At 35.4% G+C, this 22,141-nt stretch overlaps 1 protein-coding gene across 4 annotated transcripts in view; it reads left to right on the forward strand.

The window, feature by feature from the left end:
- The window catches only part of LOC103053344 (NACHT and WD repeat domain-containing protein 2-like), a 50,310-nt gene that overhangs the window by 2,146 nt on the left and 26,023 nt on the right, over window positions 1–22,141 (forward strand). For all 4 annotated transcript variants that reach the window (XR_015794346.1, XM_015891513.3, XM_088131877.1 and 1 more), the window contains exons 2-16: window positions 3,124–3,264; window positions 3,756–3,818; window positions 5,899–6,021; window positions 7,892–7,969; window positions 8,052–8,141; window positions 9,210–9,768; window positions 10,680–10,879; window positions 11,722–12,131; window positions 14,465–14,619; window positions 14,721–14,929; window positions 15,333–15,472; window positions 16,180–16,290; window positions 17,043–17,201; window positions 18,136–18,259; window positions 21,111–21,320. Coding sequence is in view for 3 of the 4 variants with exons in the window: in XM_015891513.3 (XP_015746999.3) it covers window positions 3,214–3,264; window positions 3,756–3,818; window positions 5,899–6,021; window positions 7,892–7,969; window positions 8,052–8,141; window positions 9,210–9,768; window positions 10,680–10,879; window positions 11,722–12,131; window positions 14,465–14,619; window positions 14,721–14,929; window positions 15,333–15,472; window positions 16,180–16,290; window positions 17,043–17,201; window positions 18,136–18,259; window positions 21,111–21,320 (2,682 nt within the window). In the remaining variant the exon portion in view is untranslated. The remainder of the gene's footprint in view (window positions 1–3,123; window positions 3,265–3,755; window positions 3,819–5,898; window positions 6,022–7,891; window positions 7,970–8,051; window positions 8,142–9,209; window positions 9,769–10,679; window positions 10,880–11,721; window positions 12,132–14,464; window positions 14,620–14,720; window positions 14,930–15,332; window positions 15,473–16,179; window positions 16,291–17,042; window positions 17,202–18,135; window positions 18,260–21,110; window positions 21,321–22,141) is intronic.

Below are 22,141 nucleotides of genomic sequence, written 5' to 3' on the forward strand. Positions count from 1 at the left end.
ATTCTTCAGTGTGAAATAGAAAACAAAACAAGGCCGTTAGGTACAAAAAAAAATGTAGCAACAGTGATACCCATTTTCATGACAATTTTGCTACTACTACATTGTATCCTATTGATGCTCCAACACTGATGCCTTCTGTCCATGGGCAGTCAGCCCATACCAAAGAATGACTATCCCCATTATTTAATTGAAACCTATACATCCAGTGTTCTATAGATAATACCAGACAGTAAAAAGGAAAGAAGTACTATTCCCTTGGCATAATTGTTAATATATGAAGAAAACAGACAATTACAAAAGTGGACCCTACAGATAAGAAAGAAGGAATGATGTAAGAGTGAACTCATAAGACAGAAATACTGACCAATTCTTATAACTCTAGGGGTGCAGGATTGAATATACTGGTGCAGCTTGTAGCGTCTGTGGTCTTCCGGCTGTTGTTGAACTTCCACTGCCAGCTTCCCTTACCACTGGCCATGCTGTTCTTAGCTGCTGGGAGTTATAGTTAGCAATAACTGAAGGCCTTATGTTCTCACTATGAAATAAGCTCCATTAAAAACAATTGAACATATTTCTGCATAGGATTACACTATATGAAGAATTTCATACAATGCATATGATAAAGAAATTACTGGTATTGCTACTGAAAATGCCATTTCTTGTAGTCCATATTTGTCGTTGCCAAAAAATAACGGGATACTGGCTTCAGGTGCTGCCCACACTTCATTTATTTCCGTTTCAGTTACTTTTTCACTTGGAAAATTAGGAATTGTCATTAGTTTTCCACTAAATTAATAGATAACATGGCATTTAAATAGATCAGAGATCTTGTATTTGAGGCTTCTCTTTATTAGAACAATAGTGATATAGAATAAGATGCCTTAACAGCATTTTTTAAATTGTTGGGGAGAGATTAAATAAATTTCTATTTATCTTCTCTGTTGTGTTTTTATTTAGGCTCTTTCTACAGACATTGGGCACCTGGTAGTTAAAAAACAGAGTTTAAATGGAGTGTTGAACATATACACCAGTCTTTGTTAAAATAAATGGGATTGGATTGCTTAAGTTTGATTTGGCAGAATTATGTATCTAAGCCATGTTAAATATTGATATCAAATAAAATATCACTATTTTTAAAACAACATAAAGGTTATTGGTATACTAATAAATGAACACATCTGAAAAGTGACCCAGTCCATGGCCAAGTAAAAGAAATAAAATTGAAAAGTGTTTGTTTGGCCAAGGAAGAGCAGAGGGAAACGTGTAAGAATTCATCGCAGAGCAGCAAAGAACTATAGCTACAAAGAACCAAGCAATGTAAATTCAAGTTTGTTTAAAAATAAAGGTTTAAAGAGGAAGAGGAAGATCATAAGTGCAGGAGAGCCTGTTCCAGACACGGGGCATCAGAAAATAGTAATAGAAAAATAGAAAAACATAGCAAAAACATGCCCCAGTATGAAGTACAGCAAGTGAGGGAAGACAATGCAAGGATGGCTTGATGCCAAGATAGAGCATAAGCCTGTGTTTCAGACAAGAGGAACAAAGTGGCAGGAAGGTGGGGGTGGGGGGTGATATGTTCAGGGAACTACAAACATACCACTATTTGTAGGAACACTGATGCTGTCCTAACATACCAGGCCTATGAAACATCGGCAAAGAATTTCAGATTTGGAATTATTCCATAAGGAGTTAAGGTATTTCAGGAACAGCTTTTTGTAGAATTTAAGTACCAAATGTTTACAATACACAAGCTGAAGACTGATTTTTAGGGGAAAGCTTATGTATCCAAGGTTCCACAAAACATGGTTTAATTTAGTGGGGCAACTGCATTTTCTACAGTTTCATTGATGACATATTTGGCAATAAAGAACTGCACATGTTTTGGCAGGTTGGTTGTATAAGAAGACAATTTCTGCAAAATTTCATACTAGAAAAACAGTGACATATTTGCATCTCTGATGAATCAGTATGTTTTTCCGGAAGATGGGAACAATGTTCTCACTTCTGAGACTCCACAACTGCCAAGCTACAGAAAATAGTGTGCTTTTATTTGATCAATCCCTGACAGAGAACTTGTTGCTTGTTTCTATGAAAAGAAATCTAGTTACTATGACAATTTATTTGAGTAGACCAGTTATGGGGGAAAAAACAAAATACCCTATCTCTTTCTCTGCTGGGGTTTGACATGAAATGAGGTCTAGATGCACAAGGGAATATTTAAAAGGTAGGCTTTCTGTGCACTCTTTAGATACATACTGTAATCTGCTCTTAAGATGTATGTTATGTTCAGTACAGTTTAAAACCTGTAGTAGAAAAAATGATTTCCTTAAGTAAAGCAATTAAAAGCAGAGGATTAAATGATTCAATTAGTTATTAAAAGATTTCTCTGTGAGCATCATCTCTTTAAGTATCTAGAGTCATTCTGATTCTCTAAATGGATAAGATTATTATTATTCAATCCCATAAATAAATAATTTGTCTAACCATTTTAGTTAAACAGCCACCTAACAAATTTCTGACAGCATAGATTTGTTTGTCTTACTTATTAGTTTTACGCTAATATTTGTAATTAGGTTTTAAAGGGAGATTAGAATGGGGTACAGTACAATAAGGAAGAAAATCCTACTGATATGCTAAACCCAGCATCCTGAGTTCCTGAATAATGTTCACGTACTAGATGTGACTTGTGATTCTACTTTTAGTTTCTTTCATATTTGGGCTTGGGCTAATGTCAACAGATCTTCAAAAAAAGACTGAAACTTGAATTGCAACTCAAACAAGTTACACCACTGAACGTTGCTATGGGTCTGCTGCCTGGGAAACTTACCCATTTCCATAAACCAAGAACAGAAGGGTAAATAGATAGAAGAGGGCATATAATTCGTTGTTTGGAAGGATTCCTAAGACTGAACATTACTGCTGTTTCATGGGTATTTCCTAAATACTTCTCAAGAAGAAATTTGGAAAAAACGAAGCATAGAGATTTGTGATCTGCTGATAAGATATTTAGTTATATGGCATTACAGTAAAGGTAATGTGCTTTCTGATCTGCCTTTGATTGCCAGTTCCTCATTTAAATGATCTCTTTGGAAGGAAATATTTAGATATATGTTTGTATTGTAGGTAATTGATTCTAAGATCAGGAAAAAGCAAAATTATCTGGCAGAGCAAAAGAGGCAATAAAATAGAAGGTGTACATTTGCTCATTCAGCCATGCTGGCAACTTACAGAAAGGGAAATTTGCTTCAGAAGTCTTTACATTCAGTAAGTACATTTTTTTAAGGTGAAAAATTCATTTTAACCTTTTTTCTATTTATGTTAGTTTATGTTTCCATATAATATTTACTCCAGAGAGTTAGGATTAACAGGGAAACAAATGTGATGATTTCAGGTATATGTAATGTGCCTTAGTAGCTCATTGATACTAGTGGAGTGTCTCTAAAGCTTCACACAAAATTACAAGAATTACTATTATTTTTCTGTATACTTTTTCATACAAAGCTATACATAGTTATAAAACACAGAGCTAGAATATAACAGTAGCAAAGGCCAGGAAAAATGGCACTATTAAAGAACAGATTTTAAAAATAAAAGTGCTACTAATTATACTAATTACACAAATGACATTGTACAGATGACACACACATACTTGCCTAGACTTCAGCAGTGAACATTATTTTTTCCACATTCAGATAAACAGATTGTTGCAGTATTGGAGCCCAGTAAGCTTTTATGCTATATTGTTTTTCCTACAGGATGATAAAGAAATTGTTGCTTTACCTCCGATTCATAAGCAACCAATGGAAAATGTGACAAATGTATGTATATTTAAATAATAATGCATGTTTTCCTTCAATATAAGTTGTGCTATATTCAGTGAGGTGTACCCCATAGAAAATAGGCTTAGGGAGCAATGCCTAAATGTAGAACCTGAAAATCAAACAACACGAACTGAAATCTGAAATGGACATCTAGAGTTTTTCTGAACTGGAACAGAACTTGAGCCATTATCTGGCAGCTTTTGCTGAATCTCAGCCAGAAGAGGGGTTGGGTGAGTGAAGATTAGGTTATGACTGGAAGTAAAATCTGATGTCTGGCAATTCAAAAAGAGCAAATTCACCATGCAAGCAGCAGTGAGCAGCCCCTCCCCTCCATAAATCTGGCTGTGATGTCAACAAAGAGCCAATCACCTGCAGGTACAGCCAGACATCTGCACTGCCAAGATCTTAATATGTCAGGGAGGCCTCTATAGTGCAGAGAGGCCCACATATCTGCCCATAATTGGTTCTTTACTAACACTGTAGTGTGATGTACTGATCAAAGCTGCTCCCTGTTGCTCACAAGGTGAGTTCTACACTTCATTTGTATCACCTGAATGAGCTATTGGCTCTGGCAGAACCAGAAAAAGGGCATATAAATCAATATTTAGAAGAATGTATAGATTTTCCACAAGAACAAGTCTGTGAAGTTTGTTTGCATATGTATCTTTCCAGACCAGGGTATCAGAATGTCTTGACCATGGCAAGAGATAGATTACAGAGTGGGACGTCAGTATCTTCAAAGCTTGGGAAGCAGTAATTTCTTGGGTCCCTAATGAAAGTTAGGTGACATATAACAATAACATATAAGAATGATTTTGCCTACAACTCCATCTCAAGGCTGGCTTTAAACTTCAACACATGGTTTAAACATCTGCCTATTTTATTAACTCTCCCCAATGTAATATCTTGTCTGAGGAGGAATTCTGAAGATCTTCAAAGCTTGCATTCTTTATAAACATTATTTTGGTTAGTCCCTGTAAAAAGGGACCAGCACAACTGTTAATTCTTTTTATGTGGCAATTTGGTCTTCCACAAATTCTTGCTGTTTCAGTATTAGTTCAATTAAAAAAAAACTACTGCACTAAAATTCTTATTTGCCTCAATATATGCATCTTGTACACACATTTCCTTCAAATATAGTTTTCTCTAAAACAGTGTTTCTCAACCTTGGCAACTTTAAGATGTATGGACTTCAACTAACAGAATTCCCCAGCCAAGGAACTGAAGTCCACACATCTTAAAGTTGTCAAGGTTGAGAAACACTGCTCTAAAATAATGCATTATACCTGCACTCCTGTAGTCAATAGGGAGATATCCTAGCGGCCATTTTGGACCTCTGCCTGCAAAAGCAGACTGAGAAAACTTCTCTTGGATATGATCTTTGCCTCTTTGCCACTGAAATTACAAATAGTAGAAACAAAGAAGGGGCAGATCAGAGAGCACTCTGTGTATGTTGCTGGAAAATCCACAGTTCTTTATGCCTCTGACATGCCCAGAAGTGGTGGAAAAAACTGTGTCAGCAAGGTCCGTTTTGCACCTATTGACATAAATATGAGGGCAAAAGACAGCAGAACAGGGTTTCCCGCCTCCCCGCTTTTACTCTTATTAGTGCAAGCCCAGCAGGGCTTTGAGCTTTCTGAAGGCTCCAAATGTCAAAATTCCTTACCCATCACAGAACTGAGGGTACAAGGTGATGTACATAAGCAGTTTATTTAGCTTTTGAGGCATTCAGAATGTGAGGTAATGGAATTCTACCAGTCTGCAACATCACGATGATTTAGTTAATCAAGGAAATTGGCAAGATTCATATATAACAAAGGACTTACATAATAAAAATATAATGTAATATAAGAATACTAGTAACTGCAACATCCAGCCACATCAAGTGCCAGCTATATAGCTGACTAGTATTCAGCCTTGACAGCACAGCAGAGAACAGCCAGCTGAGATCGCTAATCCATTGCAGTTACCTTGAGATAATGATTGTTTTCATCCCCACAAGTACTTATCTAATATACACATTTGGAACCTGAGAGAACAATAATTGTATATTAAAAACACTTGTCTTTGTTTTTAGCCTTCCAGCAACCTGAATATCCAAAAATGCACTACTGATATACTCCAAGAAATGTTCTTCTCACCCCAGATTTCAGATTCACAGAAATATTTGTACAAAGATATGTGCTCAAAATGGACTGGGGTGAGTTACCATCTGACTTTCTTATTAGCCAAGTAGGGGATTACAAGGTCATCTGTGTTTACTATCATTTTAGTGAACATTCAGTTTAACAATAACAGTCCAAGATGCATGCACTAAAGTGATAAAAGAAAGTTAAATACGAAACATTAATATGTTTATTTTAAAAATAAGAGAATCAGTTATTCTTAGTATGAAATACAGACTGCTATGTAAGACACAGCAGTAGCATATTGTGCCACCACTGGTTTTACCACGTGGGGATGGAGGTGTATTCATTTGCAAAACCCTTGAGAGTTTAATTCAGTCACTCCCCAAAGAATGTACTTGAAAGGATGGACATCAGGTTTTCTTTGTTGGAGATAAAAAAATCTGAGCATTCATTGACCTATGGGATATGATCACGTGAACATTTGGTATGTTTTTGGAATGCAATTGTAATGTATATAAGTAGATTTATGGGAAAATCTCTAAATGTTAAAGAAGTTAATGGGATGTTGAATTATATACCAAGGCTTTGGCATCTGACTGTTTATGGGGAATGATGGCCATATGGGAGAGTGTTTAAAAAAATTATACTGAGAAATTGGAAAAGTTATATTCTATCTATCTATCTATCTATCTATCTATCTATCTATCTATCTATCTATCTATCTATCTATCTTTAAATAATCTAAATTTATAAATATAAATATGTATTTATATTTCAAATTTGGTCACCGCCCGTCTCACTAGGAAGTGACTCTTATCTTATTACAGTCACTTATCTCTTAAGTGACTGTAATCTGAACATATTACAGATGTTAAGGAATGGCTTTTGGAAATGTGTAATTTATTCATCTTGGAAAAGGCAATATCTTCTCATCCAAGGATGAAACAATATATGCTACTTTGGCAGAGATTTTGTCATTTTTTAAGTAATACTTCATATTTATTATACTACATAATATTTATTAATAAACCAGTGACTATTTATAAATTTAATATGTAAGATAGGGTTTTTTTTTTCTTTTCTAGTTTGTTTGGGGTTTTTAATTCTTTTTCTCTTGTTTGTTTCTTTTATTTTTTCTTTAAGCTTAAGGATTGTTTCATTTGATTGTGTTATTTTACTGTTTGGTCATTTTTTTTGTATTTTGAAAAATAGCAAAAACTTTTTTTAAAATTGGCATGAAAAAAGGACTTCAGCAAAACAACCAGAGGATTATTCTCTGATTCCCAAATCAGTGGCTGCTATTTTGACACCGTGTGTGTATGTTTATGTACAGTACATGGGTTAGAGCTCCTCTTCTGTTTGTAAAAATGGCTATTATTATGTAGCGAAGCATACTTAGCTATGGAATGACATATTCAGGTGACAAAAAAGAAGGACTATTCAAAAATAGTTTTGCTCTGAATTAGCATTGTTTCCTATGAGTGCTATCACACAGTGACACTTCATTATCAGACATGGAAACTTTGGACCACAACTCTCATAATTCTTGAACATTACACACGATGGTTGGGGTTGTTGTGAATTGGATTTCAAAACATCTGACATACCCCACCTGTACTCTTGGGTTAAGTTGTGATCATTGTTAATAGAAAGAAGGGAAGTGGTATGACACGTGACACCATGTGTCCTTTTGTTGCAATAAGGCTTTCAAAAACAAATACTGGAGAAAAAATCTTCTAAAAATGAAAAGAAACGAGTCTTTTAATGAAGGAGAAAAATCACCGACCCTCTCTGCCCATTGACTATTCACAGAGTTATTATTATGCCTTTGTTGTTAGTTGGTAGATTATCCAGGTGAAATAGTATTTTTAAGTAGATAATTAGCAAACAGATTAATGAGGCACTGCTTTTAAAATATTAAACATATTAAATTGCTTCTAGAAAGAAAAATGTCATTGGCATATTCCATATATAAACATAACTGAAGAAACAGACATGAAAGTGAAGAAGCACTTAAAGGTAGGTGATTATTTTTTCCTTTAAACATTTGAAAAAACCTGGAAAGCAGCATTTTCCTAATGTCTTGCTTGGTTTCTTCCAGCATCAAATGTACTTTCGCTTTGCTAAAAGACTGAATCGCCCCTCAAGCAGTAAAAGACACCTATGCGATACAGAGACATTAATCATGAAGGTAAGAGATACCATTCCATAAATCACACTTCTCTAATACAGATTTGGGGAGTGTTATGCCACTAAATAACAGACAGGTAAGGTGATAAACATGTGGCTTAATTGTATATTCTCCCATTCCTCAATCATCATATTTTTAAGATAATTTGTTCAAATAGAAGATTAAAACTTTCACACAATTACAGACCAGGTTGTTAATGGAATCCTATTTCTGCTGAACTGATATTTTTCAAAATATTTGATCACAAGCCCCAACTTGGTTTCAAAGGAGTAGAGTTAATTCATTCGTGATAAGAGGACATCAGTATGAAAAACAGATGGAATTTCTGTTGTTAGCTACCTATTTTGTTATCCCAAACACTGGAAAAATAAAGTAAAAGCAAAATGGCATTTAAAAGCATGGAAAACTGCTTTGGCAACTTTCCAAAAGTTTAACAAAATCAAAATCAAAATTAACAAACAGCCTTGAATAAATTTTCAATTAAGGATAATTTTATTCAAATCTATATTGATTGCAAATATAGCTACTGTATGTTAATAACACTTTACTAATAGACTACCTTCATCTATACAAATATTATGGGTAGAAATACTGAATGTGAATGTTTAAAATGTTGGCATTTCTCTTTAAAATCACATGCACACATACACATTCACATACACATGGATAATTACCATATATACATACATACATACATACATACATACATACATACATACACTCCTTTGATTAAGAACACTTTCACACAAAATCAAATCATACTATGGATAGCACATGAAGACCCATCTTATCACCAAATATATAGCCACAGTCGGCATCTCAATCCTTCATTCTGTACATTTGCATTGATACCATCTCAGATAGTTCTTACAAAACCAATGGTGTATTGGGAGTTAGCAGAACTTAAGACTGCCTTGTCCTTTCTAATTCTGTTGCTCTTTAATGTGCTACTTTCATTGAAGGAGAGAGATACTTGGGGTTCTGTCTTCATTACAAAAATGTATGGTTATAGTACAGAATGTATTTATAATTTATGTAAGTAATTACAAGTTTCTTCTTTTTCTTTAGCAGGAAGCAAACAGTACAGGTCAGGTCAAAGGTTACCATGCAGCTGTCAATATTTGTTCAGACCAACCTCTGGTTAGAGGCAAAATCTCTGAATTGATTGAAAATTCCAAATACAAGACAACCAAAACACAAAAATCAATGGATATGTATAGAGGGCTCCTCCAAAGACAAACTAGTTGCAAGTGCCTTCATTTGGAAGAAAAAGACACAGTCAAGGAAAAGAAAATCAACAGAAGGATAATACATTTATCAAGAAGCACACTTGCAGGGTGTCTGCAGTTCTCAGACCTAAATGGCTCAAAAGATAATGAAGCAGAAAAGGCTGTTCACAAGGGTCTCTCCTTTTTGACTTCATCTCATCTGAAAACCCAGACTGAAGAAACTAAACCCTGTAGCATTTTCCTAATGCAAACCCAGGATGTCACTAATGATATAAGATATTGTCAGAAGAGCCCAGCAGACACCAAAACAAACAGGGCTGTAATAAGAGGACAAGTCCATTTGCCCTGTTTAACCAGAAAGAAAATGTTTATGATCTATATTTGTGGAGGTTATAAAGGTACTTCCAGAAGATTTGGAAATTTAAATTTTTAGAAGGTTCAAAATCTAATCTGAAACAAGAAAGCACATGCCTTGAGATTTAAATAGATCTTCACTAGAAAGCAAAATAATGGCATTCTTGCAGCATCTTAAGGATGAACATATCTGTAATTCCATATTTGGGTTCATTTCATTAGATGCTATTCAATAAAAATTTATGTGAAAATAAATGTGTTGTTAAAGGTGCCAGAAGACTTGTCATTGTTTTGCTAACATGGCTCTCTTCTAGAAACTAGAAAGCACCAAAAGAGGTATTCATGCAGAATTGAATTATTTTTCTTATTCCACTAGTTTTATCTCAGACTTGCTATTGAGGTTTGGATCACAAAATAGGAGAATGTAGAGGTATTTTTTTAAAAAACAAAAGAAAGGCTCTTTTCCCTCGTAACTTTAATTACTATTTTATTAATTAATATTAATATTTTTAATATTAGAAACAAAATTGATTAAAATATACAGACTTGCATTACATTAAAGGAATGAAGCCCAGATGGGCTGCCCTGTACATTTATTTTAAATATAAAGCTTCATAGTCTGGCAGCACATGAAACAAGAACACTAAACTAAATAGGTTTGGATGTGGTCAGCAGCTGGATAATAAGTGCTTGGGAATCCTGGAGCAAAGAATAGGGAATATATATATTATAATAAAGTAAAAGTAATTACAACAATGGTGCTGGAATCAAAAGTAGTTCCCCTTCCAACTCAGTAGGTATTCTCTTTTATATCACAGTTAGACTGGAAATAATGAATATATATCACACACTGCACTTCTGTCAATTATTTCTTTTAAACTTTAGATGTTGCATAGGGTTTTTTTTAAAAATCAAGATAAAGCTATTTAGCAATTTGCTTTGTTATTTTAATTAGATTCAGAAGTAGAACGAAATGCATTAATGGAAAAATCCTTTCCGTGGCTATACAACTACTGTAAAAAGAGAGGTTATGACTTCCGGATATTTGATCTAAGGTGGGGAATAAAAGATGGTATTACTAACGATCATCATATGGCTTCCTTACATATGAGGACATTAAAGAAATGCCAGCAATTGGGATTCCAAACCTTTATTGTAAGTTGAATAGAATTTGCAATGTGTTACTCATCTGATATTTTTACCATACAGTCTTACACGTCTACTCCAAATGTTTTCAGTGAAGTTTGTTCTGATTAGTGCAGATAGTGGCTGAGTTCACTCATCATGCTAAGAAATGATTTATTATTTTTTTTAGATTTTTTTTATCCTGCCTTTATTATTTTTATAAATAACTTAAGGCGGCAAACAGACCTTCCTCCTCCTCCTCTTGTCCCCACAACAACAACCCTGTGAGGTGAGTGGGGTTAAGAGAGAGCGACTGGCCCAAAGTCACCGAGCCGGCTTTCATGCCTAAGGCAGGACTAGAACTCCCAGTCTCCTGCTTTCTAGGCTAGCACTTTAACCACTAGACCAAACTGGCTCTCATTTATTTAACCATGGTTTGTTATATAAGCAACAACTGGCTGAATTCACACCTCACACAAGGCCCTACTGTTTGGTTTGGACTGAGTGTGACATGTGAACCCAATAACTGTACTTTGTAAGCCATTATTTATGGCTTATCACAATATGTGAATCTAGCCATATGACTTATTTTCAATATTCCATAGTTAAAACCAGCCACATACAAATCCAACTAATGAAAAGTCTTGCTTTTATGAACCTACTTATGTTACAAATCTACTGGATGAAAGAAACAATAGAATTACCAAAATTAATCTGAACAGTTGTAGTAACATTTGCCTCATTGGATTACTTAATTTCCAACTGTCACTCTATTATTAAAGATATTGGAATGCCATCAGCTTCAGAGAAAATAATAATTTGTTTGCTAGGATAGGAACCATTTTAAAAGTATTTCCTGTGCTGCATTTCAGGTTTTTATTGGGCAGAAGCATGATGATCTCTCTCTTCCAGAAATAATAGGCAAGGAAATTTTTGAGTTAATTAAAGCCACAGTGAAACACAGGAAACTGAATACCAAAACATCAAAGCACATACCATCTGCTGATTTGAAAGATGAAATTGAAGTAGACAAAAATGAAAGTCAAGGTGAAATTGGTCAAGATGTCCAGGATCCTGATGCATCAACAGAAAAGTCTGAAGCTGAGATAAGTAGCCTGAAAGAACATGAAGTGATTAATTCAAATGAGTTGGACTTGCTTAATACTTCTCTACTCACCCCAAAAACTGTAGCTGAATATGAGAGAGAACTTCAGCTTTTGAATCAATGGTACAGGTTGGATGAAAACTGCATCCCTACAGTTTACAAGCTTCAACCTATTTGGTAGGTTGGCTTTTGATTTTTCAGTTGGCTGGCTTCAGACCTGTCAAAGGACAAAATGGCATTGGTCACTCTCGTAGATTACTTTTGAAGGAACCTCAAAGAGAGGAGTATGCCCCTCTTAGACCTGTTAAATCCTTCAGCAGTGTTTCATGCCACTGACTATGGTATCTTGTTGGACTGCCTACAAGGGTTGAATGTACTATTTTATGGCGATTCTGCTCTTACCAGACTGGGCAATTCCAGTCAGTAATCAAAGGGAAACAGGGCTTCAGTCCAGCACTACTGTGAGGTACTGCAGGGCGTGATACTCTCCCCTATAGTAAGGCTGTGTGTTACTTTGAAAGGTGTCTTATGCATGTGTTTGAGATGGCTTTGCTTAGAGTTCTGGACTTACTGAAGCAAGCTGCATCAAGGCACAACATCGGGTACATTTGACAGTGAGGCAGCTACTTGAAGCAAAGCAGCTCACCCTGTCATTTCAATTGCACAACATGCCAAACCGTAAGTTATCACTTAGAAACTTGTTAGATACATGCAATACACTAAGCCAAAGTTGAACAAACTACATTTATATCTTAGTGCAACTTATGAACTCCACCACTGCTTAATTGGGCTTTGTTACACTAAACTTGCTATTTTTCTTTTGCCTTCATGAGTAACCTCACTTAGCTCAGTGCATCTGGAATGTTTGCATTACTATAGTGTGTATGGTAAATTAAATTTGCATTGACTCTATTCATTTCTGGAAGACTGAGATTAAAACTAGGAGAACTCAAGGCTGCAGATGCAGATTTAACTGAGAGTCCCCTATCTTTTCCCAAGTTATCTCTATTCTATTTCCGACAAAAGTGAATAAGAAATTAGTGACCTCCGAATGTCAGATGTATCTGGAGGAGACTAGTTTTCTGCCCAATTTAGTCAGATATTCAGCTGGAATGTAGAAAAGATACAGCTTTGGTCATCTTGCTGCATGACCAATACTGAATACAGTATTGGATAGGGGTGAGGAAAAAAGTTCTACTCTTTCAATTGGATCTCTGGAACTTTTCTATACCATTAAACATGGTATCTTTGTGGATTTTCTGACTGGGATTAGGTCTTGGGGGCATTATTTTGTGGCAACTGATTCTCTCTGTCACCAGAAGATGGTGCTGGGGGACGACTGCTTTAGAGCTAGGCCACCGATGTATGGGGTAAAAAAGGGTTCTATTTTGCCCCCTATGCTGTTTGACATCTACATTAAACTGCAGGAAGAGGTCAAACCCAGGTTTTGAATAGGATTTCATCAGTATGCTGATGATACCCAGCTCAAATCATCCTTGCCATTTAACTCCAAGAAAGCAACAGTGCTGTTAAACACTGGCTAAGTTCAGCAATGAGCTGAATGGAAAACAAGTTAAAATCAAATATTGACAAGACAAAGATGCTGTTTTTTTAGTATGAAATATGACTCATGGATTGTAGTTTTGCCTGTTGTGGGTGGAGTTGCATTCCATCCAGGTCTGCAGCTTGGGAGTGCTTCCTGAACCTCATCAAATTCATAGGTGACAGCTCAGACAAGAAGTACATTTGTACATTTATGGATATGTGCCAGTTGCAACCATTCCTGTGCTGGTCAGTTTTTGCAGTAATTACCCACAGCTTGGTTACACCTGTTCTTACTGCAATGTACTCTATGTGAGGATAATTGAAAAGTGTCTGAAAGTTGCAGCTGGTGCAAAATGCGACAGGTAGGTTGGTGACTGGTGCCCACATTAAAAGATCTGTATTGCTGTTTTCCAGGTACAATTTAAGATGTTACTGTAAAGTTTTAAAACCCCAAGTACCATACAGACTGAAGAGTCTTCTCTCCTATTATGAAACTGTCAGGACATTAAGACTTGTGGAGAGATTCTTCTAAAGTTTCCTATGGTTTCAGAGGCCCATCTAGTGGGTACAAGGAAGAGGACCTTCGCCTGCAGCACTCCCTGTCTATGGAATGTACTCCCTTAGCAGTTGTGTTTGGCTCCCACTTTCTTCCTTTAGAAAATCTCTTAATCTAGGCTTTAAAAGCCAATGCTTGTATCATTATGAAGTTTCAAAATGAACTTGTTTTTATATTTTTTAAATTATATTAGCTTCTTTCCCCCTTTTCACCACTTTGGGTGTTCAAGGTGAAAACAAGATAATCAAGCAAGCATGTATTGCTTTGGGAGACAATTCCACATCTAGAATCACACAATTGCCTTATGTGACCCCATACTCCTTTTGGATTTTACATTGAGATGAGAAGAGCACCTTATTAATTTGAAAGTGGTTTCTCATACTTTGTGCATTTCATGTTGTCTGCCCAGCACAGTATACAGAGATATCTTCAGTAAAGATCCAAGTCGCAGGCAGCAAGCTAAGAGCAAATGGCTGGAATCTTTTCAGAAACTGCATAAGATACTTCAGGAATATGCTACAATTGTTCTTGGTCAAGAAGCTGCAGCCACGCTGCTCAGAACAAGTGAGGAGGATATCCAAAATACAATCCATACGGTACTTTATTACATTTGTTCAGGGAAGGAGGATTTATTATATTAAGTTGATTTGTCTCTGTTTTCCAAGCTTTGCAGCAGGAAGTGGATCAAGGATTCCAAGTCCAAGGAATGTGTGAGGACCACTGTCACTGCTTCAAAAGAAATATAACTGACCTACAATGCAATCTGTCAGATCCCCAGGCGTCTAAATATATTGATATCCACCCACTGAGACTAGAAGTGAACAAAACAATTAATGAAGAACATCAAAACTTTGTGAAAAGCATTCATTCTAGGGTAGGATTATCAAAATGCTACAGGTTGTCATGTTCCATACAAAGTAAGGGTAAATGTATAAGTTCCCCTATTTTGGGGTCCATCCTTGATGTATTATGGAATATGAGGGTTGTAATGCATCTTATTATAATAGTGCAAAACTCATTGAAGACTGCTGAAAATCTTGATTTCCTAATCAGCTAAAGACTATAATATTAATGAGAAAATTAAGGGAAACATTAAATTTATCACTGTTTTTTTTTTTTTTTTTGGTATTTGTTCACCATTATATACTATATCTGCTTTTCAGTCAGTCTGATTTTTTTTTTTCTTATGACATTTTAAGAGCTTTGGGTCTTTTATTGTGTTAATCCATTTGCAAGCTCTTTCCTTGATATGGAAGTTAATAGATTTGCCTTTACAGCTTCGTCACACAAATATCTACAACAAAAATGTTAGCTGGGGAAAAGGTGGCATCAATCCCAACCGGAACAGGTCCCATGCCTACTACCTGGAATGTCTTTGCAGTGACTTTCAGAAAATTGTTATTAATCATTTCAACAGGTTAGCTTCATACATATTTTTTGAAAATAGCTGTGGATAGTGAATGTATATCTTATTCATAAAGCTAGGTTTCACTCAACTGGTTTTCTATATTTAAAAAAATTAAAATCCTAGAAATGGAACAAAATCCATTGTTGATGTGTTTCTATGCTCAGATTCACTTCCTAAGATAAATTACAAATTAAATTCCATTGCCTATATTTATAGATCACTTATAATTAATGGGAAATCATGACCAACAATTTCTTAGTCTGTTCTAAGTTTAACTAAGTTTGGGTTCAACCCATAAGACATGGAAAGATAAATGCTGGCACACTGAAATTAACAGTAATTTTCAGTAAAGTATAATGTTAAAAGTAATACCTTTTGGGGAAAAAATAGTGGTTGCTATTGTTAATTTAATGTCTTAAGGTCTATGCCTATACATATAAGTCCCTCTTTACTTACATTAAACCATTCTTCACTTTTGTGAAAACGGTAATTTCAAATAAATATTACACAGTGGAGACAAATCTTATATCCAGTACTGAATCAGACTAATTCAAAATGATCTGGGTATATCTGAATTCAAATAGGAATGGAATTCCTCAAAGCAAACCAAATCAAGTTTGAATCCTTTCTTCAACATACCCTTGTGAGTATAACTGCATATTTTTATGGACACCATAACATACAAATTATTTTTTTCTATATTTCAATTTGACCAGAATGATCAATTCAGAGGGTATTCCAGAAAGACTATGTATTAAAAGAAAGCAAGAATTTAAGATTCAAAATGATGAAGAGATTCTGGAACACATTCAGCATTATCAGGCCTTGTAAGTTTAGTAGAGTTCTATTGCTTGACTTGCCAGAGATACTTTTCATCAAAGGGAATATACTAAAAGTGGAAATGAGTAGTTAAGAGTACATTAATATATGTGGTAACTTAAAATATAAAGTCATCTTCCTTAGCTTCCTGTACTGTGAGTGTTTGAAGCAAGCTGGATTCAACCCTTGACTTGCGCAGCAACATTAATATAGTCTGGGGAATTATCCTTACTTTTGGAAGGAGCTGTAAAATCAGACAGGTAAAAATGTGCTGTGTTAGTAGCCTATTCATTTCAGTCTGTTCTATGATTAGCCTAAAATTGCAGTGTCTCTCCCAAACTGGATGATGCTTTCTGCTGCTACCTGGCTGGTCCCTCCACAGGGCTGCAGTGGGAGGAGGGAGTCTTCTCCAGGCATCTCTTAGCACTTCCAGGACCATTTATCTACAATTTTCCCTGACAAAGGAGGTCCCTGTAGGTTACCGACTTTGCCACTGGCTATAAAATACACTTGTAAGTCATTCTGGCCCCATTAACATTCTCCTGTTCAAGCTCAAAGCAAGGTATTAATACTCCTACAAGTAATTCAAAGGCAGACTTTTCTGAATGTTAATGGAACGGAGGGCTCCAATTTTAGTTCAGGAAAGAAGTCCTCTGTCAGAAGTCTGGGAAAAACTGCTTTGCTTAAATTGATTATGAATTGCAACTTTTACCTATGCTATGATGTTACAAAAATATGTTTGTTTTTCCACTGCAAATAGGGTTAAACATATAACAGGAAGAGAAACGTTCTTGAGCAAGCTGAAGAATCAGGTTACATCTTTAAACAGAAAAGTAACTGTGGTTTGTGGTGAGGCAGGATCTGGGAAAAGTGGGATCACTGCAAAAGTAGCTTCTTTGGCTTCAAACTGGATTTCTGGGTAAGAATCATTACTCCACTCCTTTCTGACAGGGAAATTAAGAGTTTTCAATCCTTGAAATTATAGATAGCTTGAAAATTAGCCTCCAAAAAAGCCAGCAGAGAATTTGGACAAAAGCTCTTAACAGATCTTAGCTACTGCTGTCTAACATACTTGCTTCTTATGAATTAGCCTGACTTGAATCACAAAGCCCCCAGAAGTATGTAAAATAACATTATTCCAAGTTGAAAATATTTGTATCCGTACATTTGCATATTTTATACTCAATCCAGTTCAGTAATCACACTTTATTTTAGGCATAAAATATCTGGACTTAAAAAATACAGATGACCATTAGATTGTAGTCAGGAGTTAGAGTTTTTATTTATTTAGCATCCATATATAGTACAACTATTTTATTTATTGAATCGGTATAGGCCATCATCAGCATAGGATCTTGAGGAAACTCACTGAAATAAAATACAGTTTTATTTATTTATTTATTTATTTATTTATTTATTTATTTATTTATTATTTAATAATAAAATACAGATCTTAAAATATACCAGAGATTACAATACAGCACAAAACCTTATTATTTCTAGTAGATTTTGAAATAAAATATAATTGAAAGCTAAGATCTTTTTCTGTTTTTTTTTAATGCAAGTGGTTTCTAAGTTTTTAAAATCTGAGTGAATTCAAAAGACCAGAAAAAAGAGCCTCCTCAGAAAGATAGTTTAGAGCAAGAACAGTGCTACTTTGCCCAGAATCCCCCTACTTCACCTTATTCGGTGAAAGCATGTGGAACAGAGGGTATAAGTACATACCTGCAGACTTTCAAGTAATCTGGCCCCAAACAAAAAAGACTTTAAAGGTTCAAACCAGCAGTTTAAAGTTTAAAGAGCTTTTTTCAGTTGGGAGGCTTTATTTGTCTATTTCTTCCCTTTTGACCCAGGAATCTCAGAGTTGTGCTTCGATTTATTGGTATAACTGGAGAAAGCAGAAATGTCCGACGGTTGCTTCTGAGTCTTTGCTACCAGATAGCTGGCATTTATAATGTTTCTGTTACTCTATCTGAGGTACTATTAATTTCTTCTTTGTTTTGATCAAGCACCAGTGCATTTTTAGTGTGCCCCCCTGCTTTTCCATATAAGGCAGTAGGCAGCACCTCACAAACCTTGGCCAATCTTGGGATCAAAGTGGGATCAGGGCTTATTGTGATTTCTAGGGCAGACGGATAGCTTGGAAGAGAACAAGCATAAACACAAAACACAACCCAGCCATGAAAAACCCTAACTCTGTAGTTCCCAGAAGTGAAACTCAGCTTAAGGGCATTTTTACCAATAGAGTAGCTTTGCATGATAGAGTACACAATATCTTAAAAATAATGCCAGCTGTCCTGATTTGATAATAAAGGGACAGAGCACAAATGATGCCTTTTCAGCTGATAATGTTGGTGTTGTCAGAGCTGACAGTGCTCATTATCTGTTCAACACAAGAAAGCAAGGAGAAATCCTCATTTGCACCATTGAGCACAATCTCAAAAATGGTCTTGCAGAGAAACAGAAACACACAAGTAATTTCTCTGCAAGAATATTTTTGAAATTATGATGCACCTCTTTAAAAATATTGCCCTTTGCTAACATTTAAAAATGTTATGCAGGCTGCTAGGAATTTTACTTGGCCTTCCTTTTCTCCCCACCCCCACCTTCTATTTGTCTCATAATTTGACCTCTTAATCATAATTTTACTTTCTAATACTTCTTCAGGTTTTTTCCCATGATTGTGCAAACCAATGTGTCCCAAACGTTTTCATTCATTACCCAAAACCGCTTATCAGAAAGTCCTTTTTACTTAAATCAGTTTAAATGTCCCTGTTATGATGGGTGATGTGTTTGTGTGTTGTTACCCACAGAAAAATCACTTTTACCCAATTTTGGGTAATTTACCCAGGTTTGGGAAGCAGTGGTATAAACACTCCCTTAAGCTGAGCTTGACTCCAGGTGATTACAAGACCATCTTTGTGTTTTTTGGGGCAATGATAGGGAAGTGGTTTTTTCCATCACCTTTTTCCAGGAGTTATTTTGTTTTGAAATTTTCCACCTTCGTCTGCAGCCCTAAGGTTTTCTGATGGTCTCCCTTCTGCATCTTAACCAGGCCTGACCCTGCTTGTTTATTTAAACAAAATTGTACTGCTTTCCAAGAAGACCTGGAATAGAGTAATTCTCAAAGCTTCCAGTACTATCAACATTCTTAAGTCAGTCTCATCCCCTAAAACTTTTTATAATTCAGTGTCATGGAATTCTCACTGATGGAAAAACAATCCCCTACCACATAACCTGGTGGAAGGAATAATCAGTAAGGAAGCAGGGGACTAAAACGATAATCAAGAAAGACATAATAAAATAGAGTGTTTGGAGACAGAGGGCAGATGAAATACATAGAAAGTGTAGATAGAATCAAGTAATTGTTTGGATAATTTTCTGATTTAAATGTGATTTAAAATAACAGAATTTGGAACACAGTTTGGAACACTTAAAAAAGATCTTAAAAATCTTGCCTACAGTTGTGTTATGTTCTTATTAGCAAATGTGATCCAAATTGGAGCTCCATATAAAATGTGAGATACAATTTTGGCATTAAAAACTTGTATTGCTGCAAGAGCAAATCTTCCTCCTTTTGAGTAAAAATATTGAAGCAAGGCCATCTTAGTAGGTTTTGCTTTCAGAACCATTGCCTTGTAGTGATGTTGCCAGGTTAGAGCATGGTTAAATAAAATGCCCAAATAACTAAAATTCTCTACTTGTGTTATTATATGATCTTGAATTTTCCAGGTGTACTTTTTCATACAAATCCAAAGTTTCCTGTAACCTTTGGAATTAACTACAGATATACTTTTCAACTCCCTAAATATCTGAACAGCATACATTTAATTAAATACAGAATAGCCTTTTCAAAAGCCAGATTAAATGTGTTGCCATCAAATATGCTATATTGTAGATTTCAAAAAATTCTCACCTTTCAAAGATTCTGTCTTTGATACCCTGTAATGGTATCTTGAAATGGTGGATCACGTTTTATCGTATTATGAATTTAATAAGAGTCTTTGGCAGGAAGTTATCTGGCCTATTTTTAAATCCAAACCAGAAGAGATACTTCTGAGTATGTAAAAAATTTACTTGCAGATGAAAATCCTAAAATTACAGTGGCAACAGCCAGATGTTTAACTATGGCTATAAAAACACAGTTTTTAGTAACAAATCAATGAGTTCGGGTTTTGTGTATTATGTAATATTTATTAAATATCTTACTTGTTAAACTGTTTTATCTAATACCAAGTTCAGATTATATTTGTAACTTGCTTTTGGGCCTTTTGGCCATTAATAAAATTGATTGATTGATTGATTGATTGATTGATTGATTGATTGATTGATTTAAAATGTTCCCATGGAAGAAAATGGGGCTATCCATAGATATCAATGGAGAATAAAATTATAAGTGGAGAACAAAATAATAAAAGAATCTAGCATAGCTATGGTTCTGATTCCAGTGTGTTAATCTCAACTGACAGAGAAAAATAAAATACAAAGTTGGATATGCTTGAAAAGAAGCATTCCATGCTACAATGTGTTGTTGCAGGGCATTTAGTCATAGGCTGTGCATGTTTCATGGAAGAGGATCTTTGGAAGGTGATGGAGAGTGAGTGCAATACTTCTTTAAGGCAGAGGTCTCTTTTTTTAGGCTTTTGGGCAAGCCTGAAAAAAAAAGACATGGTTACTTGAAGGAAGTACTGAACTAGCACTCCTGTGTGTCCCAAAGCATCTCTTCTGAATCATTTTTAAAGTATGCACAGCCCTACTAATAGCCATTGTGGCCTGATCCACAGTACAGAACCCATTGCCTAAAATGTATTCTGTGTTTTTCAAAAAGGATTTTGAAGGATTGGTAGAAGAATTTTCCTCTTTGTTGGAATATGCTACACAAGAAAAGCCACTTCTAATCTGCCTGGATGGTATAGATGAATTATCAGACGAATATGATGCTGACCTTTCTTGGATACCTCCTGAATTACCAAAGAATGTGTATTTTATTGTTTCCACATGCTCAGCATCAGACATTTCATGCATGAGAAAACTGGAGGTAAAATGAAGTTCCTGAATTGTTTTTCATTCCACATTCTCTTGAACGATTCGAATTCCAAGGAAATTTAATAATGTCAGGTGCCTTTGAGGCAAAAGCACTGACAACACATAGTTTTGATTCCTTATAATGTGATCATAAATTTGATGGGATCCTTCAGCACAGGATTCACAACATTGTCCACCAGTCACCCTACTGTCAGGGCAAAACAAGGCATGTCCTCAGAACTTATATTCATTGAATTAGTGAAAAGTGGGGATGGAAATTCTGGGAGTTGCCATTCCAGAATATCTAAAGAGTGGCAGAATACTATTTTTGTTCTATAGTGTACCTTTCAGGTTCTCAGAAAAAGTTATGTGCCAGCCCTATCACCATGACTCTATTAATCAGTGTTCTGGAATTCTGTTATACTCCCCATATATTATGGGGAATATAATATATTCCAGCACATTTCCTTACCTATTTGTCATGTTCTATGATCCTTAGACAAAATGATAACAGACCAATGATTTTGTTGTAGCTGTTGGCATACAAATCTGAAATCTCTTGTTCATAAACAAACTGAAAAAAACTGTTCAAGCAAGCAATTATTTTGTTGTTTTAAGCTAAGACCCCAATTCCCAGTTTGCATTCATACACAAGGGTCAAAATGAAAATGAGCAATTTTGTGTATAAAGCAGGACTTTTTTTTCTTTTAAATTCATACTTTACAATAAAGTGTGTGTGTGTGTGTGTGTGTTTGAGGTGGGGGGTTGTCTAACAGCAAAGCTTCTCATGTCTTATCTCCCTGGTATTTTGACCTTTTCTCAGCCTGCCTTAGT

This window comes from Python bivittatus, unplaced genomic scaffold, assembly GCF_059951505.1.
Source record: "Python bivittatus isolate LINGU-HERP-01145 unplaced genomic scaffold, Pbiv_v1 ctg000070_np1212, whole genome shotgun sequence".
Taxonomy (NCBI): domain Eukaryota; kingdom Metazoa; phylum Chordata; class Lepidosauria; order Squamata; family Pythonidae; genus Python; species Python bivittatus.